We start from the raw sequence: 18,971 nt of genomic DNA on the forward strand, positions 1-18,971 counted from the left end.
ACACATAGGCTACTCACTTTTGTTTTTTTTTATTCAACGCGTAGAGTCGCGAGCGAAATTAGTTTACCATAAATGTAGAACGTAGACTGGAAAAATGCATAGGCTACTTATTTTTCATTAATACTGCGCGGACGGAGTCGCGGAGTAAAGCTAGTCGCACTATACTTTGATTGAGAAATAAGATTGAGACAGTGTGAACTAATTTTTTGGATATTTTTAAAACAATTTGAACCTTACTCAGTCGTGATAAGAGTAACAATTGGTTTAAAAACGACAGTACGTGACATTAGTCGGATAACAACAAAATCACGTAGTAACATTTCACGTCACTCGGTCAATGTAACTATTACATCAAATCACAAAAATAACGAGTTTATTTTACACTAGCTTTCGCCCGCTACTCCGTCCGCGTGGAAAAAAAAAAGTAGCCTATGTGTTCTTCCAGATGTATCCTCTACATGTATACCAAATTACATTGAAATCCATTCAGTTTTTAGGCTATAAATTCTAACAAACATCCATCCATCTAAACTTTCGCATTTGTAATATTAGTATGAATTTGTGTTTTAAACGTAAAAATATAATAATAAAGCTGTCTAGAAAATTATCAAATCCAGGTCGTATAATATTAAACTGAACCTAGAGTGTGCTGCCTTATAGTAATTTTAACCAAAAAATTAGGGTCTGTTCATACAAACTGTGCGGAGGGAGAGAAGATTTTTTTATCGCAAATAAAATTGAGCTTTATGCTATTGAAAAAAAGTTTTAATTTTGTTTTCTATGCCCTTTATTATCAAAAGCGAGAAAAGAAAGTAAAACTAAAAACTAATGTTCAGTTTTTTTTTACGAATTTCATCTGCTCTGTGTGAATGAACCCTTAGTATACTTAATTATTATAGTCTGATTTATATTCCGGAGCGTTTTAGAATAAAAAAGTGTCTCAAAATAAACCGTCTGTTAGATTTTTGCATATATACATTTCTAATAGGAAATAGATTAGTATCAGGAAATAACAGAGGATGACATAAAAGTACTTTGGCTTCCAGAACCTTCCCATGAAGCCTTACGTTACAGTGTACGGTCGTTTAAGCTGGTACCAATGAAAACACCCTTGAATTTATTGTTAGTTAAGTTGTTAAACTAAGGGTTGATAAACTTAGCGAGTTAATCAATATTTCATACATATGACAGGTAAACATGCTATAAATTATTTTAGATAATAAATAAACACGTGCAATTGTATTTATGTAATTTTATAATTTCGTCACGTAAATATTTATATATAGCTAGTTAATTTATGTAACGATCAATGTAGACATTTCTCATAATGTCCAGATTAATCATTAAACCGTAACATAAAATAAAATCATCGTAAACTTAACTTCAAATTATCCTAGAAACGGGTGGGAATTTCGACCGGACTTTCACTGAAGGGTAGCTGACATAGACGGGCATAGGCTACTTTATATCTTATTGTGTGTACGAAGTCGTGGGCAACAGCTAGTTAAAAAAGTGTGTCATATATGCACATGAAGTTCATGACCAATGTGTACTAGTTTAGTAAATACCCTATCAATTGCCTTTACTTTCGATCTATTCTATTGTAACGGTGACAGATTTAACCTCGTTTGAAATGATCACCCTTATGCGTATGCTGATAGAGTTCAATTTAAGGCGTGTATGCAAATTGAATTGCAGTGTAGTACGGGGCACGCATAAGAGCTTTCTATATTTGATTGAATGCAAATTAGATTGGATTAACTGAGGTCAAGAGCAATATTGTATTTCCTGATTTGATACGGTCGCTTTCGTACTTGGAATTTAATTTTTAAATCCTTTTTCCACTTAGCGGCTAGCTTATGGAGTTGGGTTTATTTCCACTGGCACGGCCGCGATTGCTATATATCTATACTAATATAATAAAGCGAAAACGCATATTTGTTATTTATGATGTCAGCAATCTATACTATTATAATAAAGCGTAAACACAAACTTCTTTGTTGCCTAAGATGTCAGCAATTACAGCATATTTTTGTTTTTTTTTAATAAAAAGCCCTACACTTACGTCACGCTTTAGGCTTATATATTTTCACGCCATTAAACTTAGGGGGTAAATATTTTGGATAGAAACTCTAATGTGGGAAAGAGACCATAAGTTGCTGCCAACATCAAGGAAGCAAGGTTGCACATTTGCAATTGATAATTACATGTAAACATTAAAATAATATTTTCATAATTTTATGCGGATGAAGCCGCACGGGAACAACAAGTTGTAGTATATTTTTGAATAATTCTTTCACGCTATTAAACTTAGAGGTAATGTGGGAAAGGGACTATAAACTACACGTTGCCAACATTACAATAAAATAAAGCGTTTATAATTACATGCGGATGAAACCACGCGGGAACAGCTGGTCATATCAAAAGTGGGAATGTAAACCTTTGCGGATATCTCTAACATCGTCCCTCGTAGTAAAACTATACAAAGCCAGTGACTGGCGTCAATCACACCAAGGTACGTAATATCTCACTGTAGTTGCGTAACTCGGTAACACCGCAATACTTTCCTTTCCCTCATTATGACACAAAAAAACGGATATCCGTTTACTTAGATCTACAGACATAAGACTCGCTTTACAATATTATTTAGAATACTTATTCCGTTTTTAAGTGTCTTTTTATAAAATGCTTAACAAACTAAAGACAATATGAAGCTGTTTGTAGTTTTGTTCCAAGATATTTATCTTATTGATATTATAATTACGAAAAGTTTGATGGATGGGCTTTGGTTCCGGTGCGTTCCTTGGAGATCCCGGAACCTTTGTCAATGTCACTAGATGGCCACCGAGGGAGTTTTAGTAGGTCAAATCCCTGCCTTCACCCCAGGCAGGGTATCTTTTGAAGATTCTCCCCCGACACCTAAAAAAAGACTACTTATATGTTTTTTTTTAATTCCACGCACGATTTTGGGGCATCTATAAAGTAGATGGATGTTCAAGCCAGTTATATACAATTCTGACAGTTTAACAGATCAGTTAGACAGAGTTGTACAATTCAATTGTAAGTTAAAATTGTGCTCATACTTCAGTTTGGGTCAGTTAAAACTGTCAACACAGAGAATCCGGGAAGGTTTTATGGCGCCGAATAAAAAAAAAAACAATTTACAGATCTACCTACGTAATTTAAAGTAATAAATAAAGTATTTTAACGTTATTTACGTAAATATATTGTGTATAATAAAAAACCAAGGTTGTCCAGTTGCGGAGTCCTTTCACCGCGTACCATCTGGGGTGGGTTGTAACAACTTTTTGAAATGTACTCACTTGACTACCTGTTTTACGACGTAACTATTTTATACACTTCTATGTATTTTTGTTAACAACTTATGAGTTTTTAAGTAACATAAAGTAAATATAACTCTGTACTAATTCAATAAAAAATAATACTGTAGGTTTTTGCAGCAGTTACTTGTGTATATTAATATTATAAAGGGGATATGATTGTATTTTTTTTAATTTAAAAACTACTCGGTTGATTTCGAAGATTTTTATGCCATTTGAAAGCTAAATTATCACCTCGTAATATAGGCTTTATTAGTTATTAGTTTTTTATTTTAATTCAACGCAAACGTAGTCTCTAGCCTAAGCTAGTATTATTGTCGTCTCTGTTTTTTCAGAGTTTGTAGAGGATAGCATTATCGTGTTATATAGGTACTACGGTTACTAAATAAACGTTTATAGACCTTTGCTAAACTAACGCACAACTGTTTAGTCTCGCATTGATTCCTATGGAGTGCACACTACTCGATTAGTTGTGCAACTAAACAGTTGAATAGACAACAAAACAATCGACAATCGCACAAGTCTGAATATATTACGTCATAACAATAGATAACTTAACAAATAAACAATGGAAAGCTATCGATCTGATTCGAACATTCCATGACTTATGACTTGACCTCTGACATACCGGACGGTGCAAACTGAAGGTCAAGTTACGCAAATGCCAGACAGGTGCGGCTTCGTATGGGGAAGTAAAGAACGCATATCCTCCTACATTGAAAGACGAAAACACAACTATATTATTCTGAAACAAGAAACTTGGAACTGTGACAAAAATTTTAACGATACATTATAATTGGTTAGTGTGGGTTTGATGTAGGAAATTAAAACAGACAGATTATACATTAATTAACCGCGAAAGTTAAATCTTTGCTAATATTAAGAGTTTTGTATTTTGTTATGTGTTCAAATAACTCAAAAACTACTTTTTGAGATCTACAATTCTTTCAAACATTATTTTTATATACCTCTAACGGTTTAGGCAGCATAAGCCGAGAAAAGTTAAAGTTTGGTGAATTTTGACGCCGGCTTCCAGAAACATGCTGTTTATTAATAGTTCCTAAACATTAGCAATAATAAAATATAGCCTATGTTACTAACAGATAAATTATATTTCTGACTAGCTGTTCCCGTGCGGCTTCATCCGCATGGAATTATGAAAATTTTATTTTATTGTTTACATTTGTCAAATTATCAATAGCATATGTCAAAATGGCAATCTTACTTGATGTTGGCAGAAACTTATGGTCTTTTTCCCACATTAGGGTTTTTATCCAAAATATTTACCCCTAAAGTTTAATGGCGCGACAATATATAACCTAAAGCGTGAAGTAAGTATATGGCTTTTTATTAAAGAAAGAATTATTAAAAAATATGCAGTAATTGCTGTGATCTTAGGCAACAAAGAATTGTGTGTTTACGCTTCATTATAATAGTATAGATGGTGAAGGAATTATTAAAATCGGGCCAGTAGTTTTTGAGTTATTTCAATACATACAATATTGATAATGAAGGAATGAAATAATGCAATAAGTCATACGCAGTTGCATTTAAATGAGTAAAGGGCGTTCATGCAACTGCATGTTGCGATATCACGTATATATTTTAATTATCTATGTAGTATATTACCATATATTATATGATTTAAGTGCAATAGTCCAGTATTCGAGGCATTTAAATATATATACATTATATATTGTATACATTTAGTTATGTATAATACTATTTAAGAGTGTATTCCCAATTATTTTTGATCTCTAGTTAATAAATATTGCAAAATAATCATTAAATAACGTGTTACATTGGACAATAGGTTAGTAATTATAATATTATTATTATTATTAATTTAACTCTAACTTTTGTAATCATACTAATATTATAAATGCGAAAGTTTAGATGGATGGATGTTTGTTAGAGTTTGTATCCTAAACGGCTGAACAGTTTTCGATGAAATTTGGTATAGATGTAGAGGATAGTCAGGAAGAACACATGGGCTAATCACTTTTGATTTTTAATTCCACGCAAACGGAGTCGCGGGCGGAAGCTAGTATAGTAACTAAAAACAGAAATAGTGTCTTAAAGAAATATTTCAAAGATAACCAAACACGTCTTCCTAATTAAAATTCCGTTTAAACTCAGAGATTAAATCGGTAACTTTGAAAAAAACCTACTTATGGTTCTTTTAACAAGACACTCCTTATTTAAATATAACCAACAAATGGTAGAGACCTTGACATACGGTAAAAAAAGTAGTTAGTCATCTCGTAGGTTACAAACCAGTCGACCTCAGAGATTTGCAAACTGAACTAAACTAATTACTGCAATTTGTGTTGTATACCGTTAGTGTTAAAGTATAATTTTATTTGTAAATAATATCGTGAGAAAGGATATGCAAATTGTTAATAAGTAACATCCTTGCTAATAGATACAAGCTACTTGGTTATACATGGTGTGAGGTCGATGGTTTTTTAATGCTTTCCTAAAGGTAGGAAGTCCGTTTCCTGAATGTAAGGATTAGGTATACAGTGGGATTCGAAAATAAATCAAACGGAACTACAAACATCTGTTGACAATTTGACAATATATTTATGGTATAACTAGTTTTCGATTGCGACTCCGTCCGCGTAGAATAAAATAAAGACAAAAGTAAGTAACCTATGTATTCTTCCAGACTATTCTCAAGATCAAAGCCAAATTTCATTGGTATCCGTTTAGTAGTTTAGGCTACAAACTCGAACAAACATTCATCTCAACTTTAATATCTAACACTAGCTTTCGCCCGCGGCTCCGTCCGTGTAGAATAAAATAAAAACAAAAGTAAGTGACATATGCACTCTTCCAGACTATCCTCAATATCAATGCCAAATTTCATCGAGATCCCTTCAGTCGTTTAGGTTACAAACTGTAACAAACATCCATCCATCTAAACTTTCGCATTTATGGTATAACTGTAAATCTCCACTTCCATAACCCTTAATTGACTTTTCTCTCTTTTTTTTAATCAGGTACTTTTGTACAAGCATTTCAAATGCGCGTTGCAAAGAAAATACAATTATTTATTTTATACAATAAACCATGTCAATATTTTTCTTACTCATTATATTTACGAATAACTTTAGCTACAAACAAACGGCTTATTTTCAAACAGTGACTCGTCAGAATAACGTTATCATAAATAACAATAATAAAACGGCTATCACGTGTCGCAAATAGCTTCTCGAATTGTCAATAAACATGACACGGCGGTGATTTCACGTCAATTTGCAACAATTTCAAACAATCGATAAAACCCAAGGCTGTGTTACCACAGAGCAATTAAACTATGGGTTAATTCTCACGGAATGCAAATCTACTTGACCAATAAGAAATGTAGAGCAAAAATATAACAATATAATGGTCTCAAACCATACGATTTCATAATTTAATATTTGAAATCAAAACTAAAATCACTCAAATAAATTTATGACCGAACAACATTTGTAAATTATAATAATATGAAAGTATTACATGATTTCAAATGTTTATATTATCTGTATTTTTTTTATCAGAAACATACAAGCTGTCCCTTTGATTGCTTATCTACACAATCTTGATACTTGAAGTATCAAAATATCACTAAACATACTCAAACTTTATACATTTTCCAAACATTTTTAGAGTATTTTATAGGTTATATTAAATAAAATTCATTACCTCTAACATGTTTAAGCACATCGAATCTGGCTACATTATTTTCAATTGACGCAGAAATAATTAATTGACAGCTACAATAGTCAACACTATTTTGATTTTTAATTCTGTCTGCAATTGACAGGGGTGGCGAAAGTTTGGCACGCGTGCCATAAAAGAAACAAGACAATATTTTGGGCACGTCGATAATAATTATAAAAACACTAGTAAAAAATTATTCGATGGCACGTCTAAGACAGCATTGAACATTAAAAAAAATGGCACTTTGATGCATAAATGTTCACCACCCCTGGCCTGTGATATAGACTTATGATGATGATGAGCCACTTACAGTTTTAGAGTATCCGCTACCAGCACTGCCATCGGAGGAGTTGCTGAGCCGACGCTCGCCCGCGGCGGGCGGCGCCCACGCTCCGCTGTCTGAAGGCATTGCTCACATCCTCTTCACCAGCGACAGACGTCCAGACCCTCACGCACTACACTACCACTTCACTGTCCCACACAAATGTCCATCTTACGACTACCTGAAAAGAAAGGTCACTGTTAAATCTACAATTTCTCAAACCTCTATCTCCTGTCTATACTAATATTATAAAGAGAAAAGTTATATTTTATGTATGTATTTAAATAACTCAAAAACTACTAGGCCGATTTCATAAATTCTTTCACCTTTGAAAAAGCTACGTTATCGCTGAGTAACATAGGCTATAATTTGGTGGACGAAGTCGCGAGCAACAAGTAGTTAACATTAAAAAAAACTTTTATCGAAATTATTCCGCAATAAACATAAAACAACTGTTATATCGTATTCATTTAATGTGAATTTAATTAATAACACATAATAAAGATATCAAAACGTTTTGCAATAAGCAATCAGTGACAATTCACTTTGTAATGCACAAGTTTCCGTGAAGTCACAACTCGCTCCCTCAAATGATAAAACACAAACTGTTGACAAGAGATTGCGACGAGATTAGGCGCGACTAGCGTGTCGTAAAAGGCTTCAACAAATGAGGCTATGTGAGTTTATTTTATCATTGGAATCACAAGACTGCAAATACTCAGAACACACGCACGCAGATAAAAACATAAATAATTTAAAACACAATTACCAGATAAAAATAGCAAATAACTCGTTTAAAAATAGAACGCTAATTAAATCGCGCGGCCGAATGTCAAGTTATGTGAACGCGCGCACGTCCGTCGTGCCCAGCGCGGCGATCGAGACTGGCTAGTGAGGGACAATCGAGCGATAAAAATTTCTTAATCGATATCTCGTTATAATTTTTTTTTCTTGCAACATTACGCAATACGTTCTACTAGTATATTAAAACTTTATTGATTATGTTTTTTTTTGTTTAATCGATTTGTTCGGTTATTATCGGTTTGATTTACTTTAACCGAGCCATCGTAACTTGATTGGTTTTAAGCGGTCGTAACTAATTTCTAACGTTTAAATCTGGTTTACATTCGTACAATAAAGATATTAATACATTCTTTTTGTAATTTAATCGCTACATTTTTTATTTGTTTAATTATTTGATTGCGAGATAACAGTTTAGTCGAAAACTCCAATTAAATTTCTGAAAACGTTCTATGTAATCTACAGTCATACCTATTATTAGAACGAGTCTGAAGGTGAACTAGGGTCTTGACGCAAAAGGAAACTGCAACCGTAATCCCAATCATAACCTAAAAACTTATTATGAAACGAATTTAACAATACATAACAATCAACTTCCTAAACAATATCAATGACACATGCTTATTATAATTACTGTTTATAATAAGGATTCGTCATCCCTTAAGAATAAATAACAACAATGTAAGAAAATAAAAACGCAATCATAAGTATAAAGCAATCTAAAGTTATACTAAACATAATTTTAGATATCGACAACACGAAAAAGTGAAGCCCCATCCTTAATATACATTTCATTCCAAATTTAAAAAACGTATTTTCACATTACAGGAATATAACTAGGACCTGTAGATTATAAGTCCAGGGCTAGACAAGTGTGCACAATCTTGCTTGTAGTCAATTTGTGCACGTGTTTGCCGTTAGGTGTACCGACAATGGGACCAGCCGCCTGGCGACATAGCATGGACACTGGTATTGTGCTAGGGTGACTATGTAAACTAGACCAGGATAGTCCCAGATAGATTTAAGTTTGTAACATTTAATAAAACAACACTTGTAAGGATATTCTGGCTAAGGATGAAATTACTGTTGATTAAAAATACGTGGATATTTTACTAAGGAATACATAATTATTTACTCAACGTTATCTGTTTTAAATTGACCAATCGACATTCAACGTACTTTAAAATGAACGATCTCAAAAATTTTAATAGCAAAATTCTTTGCCAAAACTAATTACCTTCACTGTAATCGAAACTCATTAAAAAGTTGTTTTATTCTGATTAAAAGACTTGGCACAGTTTTATTTTAATTAGAAGATTCAATGTTTATGTCGTTTAATGTAGCCTTCATCTCCCTTGGAGTAATAAAATTTCTTAAAACAAACCAGAAAGAAGGTATTAATTTAAAGAAAGATTTTATTTCTTTAAGAATTTTCATTATGCAGTAAAAATTGCATCCATAATTCCAATAGTAATGACTTAGTTTAAAGCACGTCCTATTTGATATTAACTATATGGTCACCCTAACTGGACCACTTTCTATGCAGTCTCGGGAGTTTATACCGGCTTTGATTAAAACTAGAGCACCTATTTCATAGCAATAGAGTCCAGAATTGATGCAGGATTTATTGCTTATTGTTAAGGATAAACTGTGCTAATGGGAGAAACCGTATGTCTTTGACTTTTAAATGACAAGACCTAGCATACTCCTTAGCACAGTAAAAACTAACAATAAGCTCTCCGTACGCTTACCTCAGTAATCGTTTAAGTGTGTAAAAATTCGTGCGCTCGTCGTGAAATGTGGCAGAAATTATTATCAACGCATGTTTGCTTAGTCCGTTTCTGTATAGTCAAAGGTATCGTATGATTCAGAGCGTGCCTACGGTATGGTAATTTAGCTATCGTTTTAATATTGAGTTTACTATTGAGGTTGATATGAAAAGGGGGTAGACTGCAAATTGGCAATTAGTGTACGGTTTATCATTTGATTGTCGTTTGAAGAGCGGAAGATGTTGGCCTATACCTAAATAGGCGACCGTAGTTTGAATTTCAAATTGATATTGTTATAATGGATTTCTATTTTAAGTTCCAACTTGTATATTGAAGTTGGATTCCATTCTATTTAAGTGAAAGATATCATTTAACTAAATGTAGAACAAGGACATCTAGAGGACACCAGGTGCGGAAGGAAAAGGACACCAGGTCTAGAATGGAATCCACGGACGAGGACCAGGAACGTGGATCCTTCCTCCAGATGGACCGACGACTTAGTGCGCAGTGCAAGTCGTTGGATGCAGAAGTCGGAGGACCGCATTCTGTTAAAGGCATTGGGAAGACAAAGGCTGATGATGATGGTGATGCAGTGTAGAAAAGAAATAGTCAAATAAGACAAGACATAACTTATTGGCCAGTATTTACGATTTATAATATTCTTCTGAACAGTAATGTAAACATAGAGTAGTGGATTTACAGTATAACAATATTATAAATGGAACAGTTCCGTATGGCGAATGTAACGGGCTACGTGACCGGGGACGGTATGCGACGCCGTTACGCCTACCGAGATAGATCGTTACGATACGACTAGGTGACGACTACCATACGATATTGTGTCGTCAATTACAATATTATAACGTACTCATTTGTTACTAGCTGTTGTTCGCGGTTTAGCACAGGTAATATTTTAAAAATAATAAAGACTGTAGTCTATGTTACCTACTAATAACGTAGCTTTTTAATGGTAAAAGAATTTTTGAAATAGGCCTAGTAGTTTTCGAGTTATGTTAATAAATTACAAAAATACAAATCTTTCCTCTTTATAACAATAGTATAGTTGTAGACTCGGTTGTTATAAATTACACTGACGCACATTAGCGCCCCCTAACGTGCTTTTTAGTAAATCCTCAAAGTTGAGTTTAGAGATGACGTAATCAGGATATCTCATTGTCATTTATGTCATTTACATACGTCAAAGAGATGTTTTTTTTAATATTAGCATATTTTTTGTTAATTTACTAATATTTCCTTTAACCATTCCAACTAAGCTCTAGTCTTGTGCTAGGATATGGTGGTTCATGACGATAGTCGAATGGCGGGATTCGAACCCAAGACCGCATGTTCGGTAGTCCGTACCCCAAACCATTAGACTTTAGAAATATCGTTGAGACATTACATTTAATTGGAAATATAGATTTTTTTACGCAGTATAGACATAGTTTTCATTGTCAAATAACTGTAAAAGATTATCTCTGGTTCTAATAGAATGAAAGGATGATTCTTGACGTTTATCCGCAGTGGAACCTTATGTTTACATTCCAGAACTATGTGTATTACATCACATATCCTCGGAACTCCCCACATTCATAAAACGACAATGTAATTACAAGTTAATCATCAAGCACTGTGAGATGACGATTTATTACTCAGTAAATAATCAAGTAATAAGTCACAATGTACGAGAATTATAAAGTGCAGTACAAAAGGGAAATAACATAGGCAGAATATCAAGCTTTGATATTACTAAATGGATTCTTTTAAATGACAAAATTAAATAACTAAAAGGGAATGATTTAGCGAAGGTAAGGACCCATAGGTTATGAAAACATCCTCTTTCTGTACGCCTCTTCCGTTGATTATAGGCAACGCATCTACAAATGCAGATGTCAGTAAGAATCGGTCGGTTCGCTATAATGAATTTTGACAACCGCTAACTCATGCAACACAACTCATGTGACGTTTCCCCCTATTACATTTGAAAATAGAAACTGACCATAGGACGATTACACGCGTAAACTTCAATACTCTGTGACTAAGAAATAATATAACAAGCTAATCTGGGATAATCAACCAGCGCATAGAACATTGTTGGTGAATGAATAGTTATAAATTGTCATGAATGCGGAACACATGACTAACATCTTCAAGGTAGAGTAAACAGTAACAGTAATTATTGCGGGAACCTGGACGATATCCAACTATACCATAATAGTGAGTTTCCATTGACGAAACATGTAACGATGTTGACAATGCAATCATACTAATATTATAAATGCGAAAGTTTAGATGGATGGATGGATGTTTGCTAGAGTTTGTAGCTCAAACCGTTGAACGTGTTTCTTTTAAATTTGGCATAGATATAGAGAATAGTCTGGAAGAACACATACGCTACTCACTTTTTTTTTAATCCCACGCGGACGGAGTCGCTAGCGAAAGCTAGTCATATTATAAATGCGATTTAGATAGATGAATGGAAGTTTGCTAGAGTTTGTAGCCTAAACAACTGAACGGATTTCAATAAAATTTGGCTTACATGTAGAGGATAGTCTGGAAGAACACATACGCTACTCACATTTGTTTATTTAATTCCACACGGACAGTCACGGGCGAAAGATAGTTAATGATAACACATGCGTCACATTAATAAAAATATTGTGTATGTTTTGTATTTAATTAATCTACTCCTTGTAGGATTTAAATATAAACGGAATAATAATATAGATGGTTATTTCCTCAATCGATAAGAAAGAAACTTAGATAACATTAATTACTACACATTTATGTAAAGGCATTTTAGTAAACTACGTCTTAAAGAAGTTTAGATTAATATACTGGAGAATAGTAAAGTATTTCTTTAGTTATTTCTGGTATCATTTATAACTAAAACATCACTGAAATCGTCCCGAGATATAAAAGAGTCGAAATAAATCAATTGGACGGAAGTGGCGGCAATACTCGACTGAACTTCCGGGCACGCCTTTGGCCCAGAAACTATGCTCTTGAAATAGTAACTGTAGTTACGAAACATGAATGAACTAACATAAATTAATAAAATACTATTTCAAAATAACGTGGTAAGTATTTGAACTGACCAAGTTTACTATAAGACATTTTAATTATGATGTATCGTGTAGCTCGACCATATTTTAACCGCGACTTCGACTGCGAGGAATTAAAAATCTCTATGCAAATTAAATTAAAAATCAAAATAGCGTCGGTGGCTCAGTGGTTTGAACACTTGACTTGTAATCTACAGGTCTTGGGTTCGAATCCCGCCATGTACCAATGTGATTTTCGATTTTTCGAATTTTCATATGTACATAATTTACCCGACGTTCTTACGGTGAAGGAAAACATCGTGATGCAACCTGCACGTATCGGCGAAGAAATTCAAAGATATGTGTGAAGTCAACCAACAAGCACTTGGCCAGTGTGGTTGACTATGGCCTAGTCACCCCATATTAGGGTAGGCTCCGAGCCCCTCGGTGGGGACGTATAGTGAGCTAGTGATGTATGCAAATTATCCAGTTCATACTAACATCTATCCATCAAAAAATTCCCATTTGTAATATCAGTAATATAAACTAACAAATAAACCTTTCATAATATATAAAACTATATTTATGATACTAAGCACATTATGTAAATTTGAACTTGAAAAGAGCAATGTTTATTCTAAACACAACACCTGTTTAGGTGAAAAGGGTGAGCAGGGTAATATAGATGTTATAAACCTATCAGAATAATAAACTGTCGAAAGTTAAGGTCAGATATAAAGATACACACTGACTTTCTTTTAGCTTATTTATGTTGTATTTGTGATGTGAAAATATTTTTTTTAATTTCATATCAATGTATGATTTTACAAGTTACATTGCGAGGGGATTTTTATAAAAATCTTTACGTGTTAGTAAAAACCTAAGAATCATCTATCAAAGTCCCAAAAAAAACAAGTGCAAATAATTCATTATTTTCTTGAAAACTATCCGTACAAATAAAACTAGAATTAGACTAGACTCTAATTCTAGTTAAAGCGGGCTCTATCACTGTAAGAGTGGTAGAGCCCGTTTTAACATCTTCGCACGAACGGACCGGCTTGCCCGGTGTAATACCACGACCACACAGAAGACAGGCGTGAAGTGGAAGCAATTCCACGTTTCGTCTGATGAGTGTGGTGCCGGAGGCCTAAATTTAATCCCCTTTTCTTTCCAATATTTTCTTCAGAGGAAAGGATGGGATAGAAAACTGGATTTAGACGGTGGAGGAACCGCATGGGAAGGGGAAATGTCTTTATGTGCGTCTCTTCCTTCGTCAATTAGGGGTAGGCAACGCATCTGCAATCGCGGATGTTTATAGGTAGCGGTCGCTTTCCATTTCGGTGGATTCAGGTGGCCGCTTGCTAGTTTGCCACCTTATAAAAAAAAGACTCAAACTAAACTGCTATTCAATGAATAATTATATTACACCAACACTCAGGTGGACAGACGCGAATACTAAATGGGAAGTCCGAAGATCACTAAGGATGAAGTTGCCGGACTATGCCATGGTTTACAAAGGGCTATAGAACTAAGTAAGTTTTTGCCTCGTTAATATAAAAACAAAGATTTAATTGCAACTAGTAGGAAGTAATTTAACAAATAAAACGAAGAGAAATGAAAGAATTTCAATGAAGGATGTTTTAATGTCACTTGCTATGTAGGAAATGAGAACAGCAGAGCCGACTTCAAAGGGTAAAATGTTCAGAATTTACATTGATTTGTAATTACGAAATATTTAAATACAAAAGAAGTTGAACATTTTTAACTGACAAGTGATTTTTTTTAATCTCATTTCTTTCGACAGTAAACAAGTATTCAAGACCCAAGATCAATTGGAATGGAAGTTTGTAAGAGAGTATGATGTACTACAATAGCTCAGAATTTAGAAAAAAAATCAGGATATTATAATGTAGTTCTTTTACAAAGTGTTTATGAGTTAATAAAGCAAGAGAGGGCGTGACAATCAGATATTGTGATGGATCCCGAAATACCACTTTCGCTCCCAACGCATTCGTCAAAGTCCGACCGCGACGCTACGAAAAGAAACTCAAGTCGAAATATTATTTAAATAAAAACAAGCTTGGAGGCCATTTTGTGACAACTTTCGATTTTCTGGCCCTTAATTGGAAGCCGGAATCAATTTGATGACGCTACAAGGTGTTTTATCTGAGAACGAGTTATTATTTTTTGTTTTTTCTCTTGATTATATTTTTATCTACAATACTATTTACGTGATGTGTGTTGTCTGGCTGGTTGGTGGCTTTTAGCTTTATTTTTTTATTTACACACCAATATTTATTCCAATTAGGACTAGCTAGCACTAAAGTATGGCAATTTCACAGTTTAAATAAGCTACAAAATGAAACAATTCCAGATTCACAGACTTTGACATACGTAGCTTCTAATTAAAACAAAATAAACTAAAACCGCACAAAATCACAAGATATCGAATCGCGGCTAAACCAGGACAAAATAAGAAAAAAAAAACTTTTTTACGATCAACAAGGACATGTTAGGGTACAACCAAATATAGTATGTATCTAAATTCCAGTAATTCCAAACCTTAAATGTATCCTAGCTATGTTTTCTGGTCCTTATTTACTACGCACATGTCTGGTTGCACCTGTTATGTATTGGTAAATGAAGAAACCGGATCTAAAGAGGTTTATTAAGTGATCTAAATTTTGTCATATGATTTGAAATGCGGATGTGTACGCCAAAAAATACAGGACAAATCATATTAATATTATAAATGCGAAAGTTTAGATGGATGGTTGTTTGTTAGAGTTTGTATCCTAAACGGCTGAACGGATTTCGATGAAATTTGGTATAGAAGTAGAGGATAGTCTGGAAGAACATATAGGCTACTCACTTTTTTTAATCCCACGCGGACGCAGTCGCGGGCGAAAGCTAGTACAACTATATTTAAAGCATATTTCGATTATAATTGATCCAACCCCGGAAATGTTCGCTGAGTCAATTTAAGATAAATAATACGATATTTTAAACCCTTTTAAAGGTAGTTTGAATCATTTTTATTTTATCAAGAAAAAATGACAATTTAGTGACGAAATCGCTTGATAATGTCCATAAAAAGTCGCGACAACGTGCATTTAAAATGTATTTTTTACTTCTTTTACATTGGTTTAAATGTTACTAGATTTAAACCGGCGAAGCTTCATTCTTTTGTAATTTATAGAATGTCTTGTAAAAGGCTCATAATTGCAAAGAATAAAAAGTTGAACAGGATTCTTTAATTTCTGTTGGATTATTTCTATCGCAAAATCTTATCGAGTTTAAAAACAAACTGTAGGTCCCAAAAGCGTGATATGCTATCCGAACGTCAGAGGTAAAAACATTCGCAAAAAAGAAAACATGGCCTCGACGACCTTTAAAATTCCGATCAATCGCATGGAAATGTTATCCCTAAATGTACTTACATTAAGGACTATATTCCTGTAATGTTGTGTAACATTTGGGTCGTTTGGTTAGCTGGAAGGAAGAAAGGTGGTTACAAAAAGAGTACAATTGTAAAGCGGTACCCGACCGACCTTGTACTGTAGGCCACGCTCCGGCTGTTGCTCCTACGTCGGAATGGAGCCGGTTATGTGTTGATACCACTCCGGCTTGTTTTGATGGATTGTATTTTTTCCATCAGAGATTTTTGTAATTCCCTTGCTTTTGTTAACAGTTTAAGATTCTTGTATACGAGAGTTTGTAGGAATATTAAAAAATAAAATTAACTGCATTTAACATTTTAATTCAATATCCAATTAAACATTTAATATTTTTACTTTAAAATAATCTTACTAATTACTAATATTATAAATGCGAAAGTTTAGATGGATGGATGGATATTTGTTAGAGTTTATAGCCTAAACGGCTGAACGGATCTTGATGAAATTTGGTATAGATGTAGAGGATAGTCTGGAAGAACACATAGGTTACTCACTTTTGTTTTTTTATTAAGTTCACGCGAACGGAGTCGCGGTGCAAAGCTAGTTTATACTAAAAATGTAATCGTAACGTATATATGTAAGATTTAATTTGGTTTCTAGGATACACTTTTATTATGAAAATTCTCTTAGAATTTGTTCTCAAATGATTATTGTGAAAGCAAGAAAGTGGTATTTTCCTCAACATAAGTGCTGTCTCAATTAAGATACAAAATAAATCGATTTCTCGATACAAGTTTCCTCCGCGGGTATCGATATTTGAATAATCGATACATCCGCAATATCGATATGCCAGTCAAATGGGTACACGGTTAGGGCGGACAAGTGCTTCCACATGTCAATGTTTAGTTAGATAACATTTCGCTTGTAATAGCTAGTTTACACAGAAATATATCGCAGTTAAAATATACGGTTGTCGGTTTAAATATACTTGAAAAGGTAGACAGTATCGAACTTTTAAAAACACTTGGAAGTACTTGAAAGGATCAACAATTGAAAACCATCTTACTAAAAGCTGAAAAGAGTATACAGTTTTAACACAGACTTGATATTTAGTTGTTAAATCGTTCAATTTTAATAGATGAAGTTTTTAGATCATTCGTTTATTAGTAGATTTGGACCAATTCGATACAGTAATAAGCAATCAAGGAGGCATAAAGCACAATAAAGCGACTCTTAACAACGTTATGGAGAGGCCAATAAATAGTCATGAACAATACACTATAACGAACTATAGACCCGACTCTGTATTATTCTTAGGACACAGACACTATAATTCTTAGACAGGTTTCAAAATAAAATCATGTACATTATTGATATTTAAGTAAGTTAATGTTGGCTAATCTTAGCTCGGCTTTTTTAACCGACTTCCCAAAAGACGGATGTTTTTAAATAGTTTTACGTTTTTTTTTCATAAGAATAAGTCTATTACGGTAGTTAGTACATTTTTAGAAGCCTCGATTGTCTAAGTGTAATGCATAGGCTCCTTACTTGCTCCCTATAACTTACTATTGTTAAGAAGAAAATTAGTACCGTGCTGTAGAATTAGCGCAACACTAGATTATCGACATAAACGTCATGTCCCTAGCTGACAGCTGTCAATGTCATTGGAAGGATAAATATTCGCGCGCATTCCTGGCGAGACAGATAGTTCAGTGTTTTAAATTAATATCGCTAGTACCAATTATATTATTTGTTTAAAACTATAGTTGTCAAAAAATAAGCTGTTTGTGTTATGTGAATACACCCTAACAAAACGCATTAGCCTATTTCTAATGAACACTATGAAAGCTGATATATCTGTGCAAGGGTAACTAATGCTGAACAAATTGGGACGGCGCGACTCAACTGAAATGGCCGCGTTTGAATTGACTTGACCCATTAAATCCTTTTACCAGATTATTTTGCACGAACTAAATATAGCACTCAGTGAGTGGTATACTAAGCAGAATAATGGTTTTATTTACATTCCAAGTAATGAGTTCACATATGGAAGATATAATCTATTCTAATATTGGACTTTGTGTATTAAAATAACTTAAAAACTACTGGGGCGATTTCAAAAAATCTTTCACCATTAGAAAGGTAATTTATCTGTGAGTTACATAGGCTATTATTTTATTTTTATTTTTAAAATTCACGCGGACGAATTTACGAGCTACAGCTAGTTAAATAATAAAATAAATTACGTTATTTATCATATTAATTTGACAGTGGTAGAGGCCGCTAATACCACGACCATACAGAAGATAGGCGTGAAGTGGAAACAATTCCGCGTTTCGTCTGATGTGTGTGGTGCCGGAGGCATGATTTTAGTCCCTTTCCCTTTCCACCTTTTTCTTATAAGGAGAGGATGGGAAGGAAAAGTGGATTTGCCGGTGGAGGAGACGTATAGGAAGGGGAAATATCCTCTTTATGTGCGTCTCCTCCTCCGCCAATTATAAGTAGGCAACGCATCTGCAATTGCGGATGTTTATGGGCAGCGGTCGCTTTCCATTTCGGTGGATTTGAGCTCGTTTGCCACCTTA

At 33.9% G+C, this 18,971-nt stretch overlaps 1 protein-coding gene across 6 annotated transcripts in view; it reads right to left on the bottom strand.

Moving 5' to 3' along the window:
- LOC106111688 overlaps positions 1-18,971 on the bottom strand; it is a 108,826-nt gene that overhangs the window by 49,525 nt on the left and 40,330 nt on the right. For 5 of the 6 annotated variants that reach the window (XM_013293832.1, XM_013293834.1, XM_013293833.1 and 2 more), the window contains one exon: positions 7,363-7,555. In XM_013293832.1, coding sequence (XP_013149286.1) covers positions 7,363-7,461 — 99 coding nt within the window. In that variant the 5' untranslated portion in view covers positions 7,462-7,555. Of the gene's footprint in view, positions 1-7,362; positions 7,556-8,143; positions 8,252-18,971 lie in introns of those variants that run through there. The other variant, XM_013293830.1, reaches the window with a different exon arrangement.

This window comes from Papilio polytes, unplaced genomic scaffold, assembly GCF_000836215.1.
Source record: "Papilio polytes unplaced genomic scaffold, Ppol_1.0 DF824157.1, whole genome shotgun sequence".
Lineage (NCBI taxonomy): Eukaryota > Metazoa > Arthropoda > Insecta > Lepidoptera > Papilionidae > Papilio > Papilio polytes.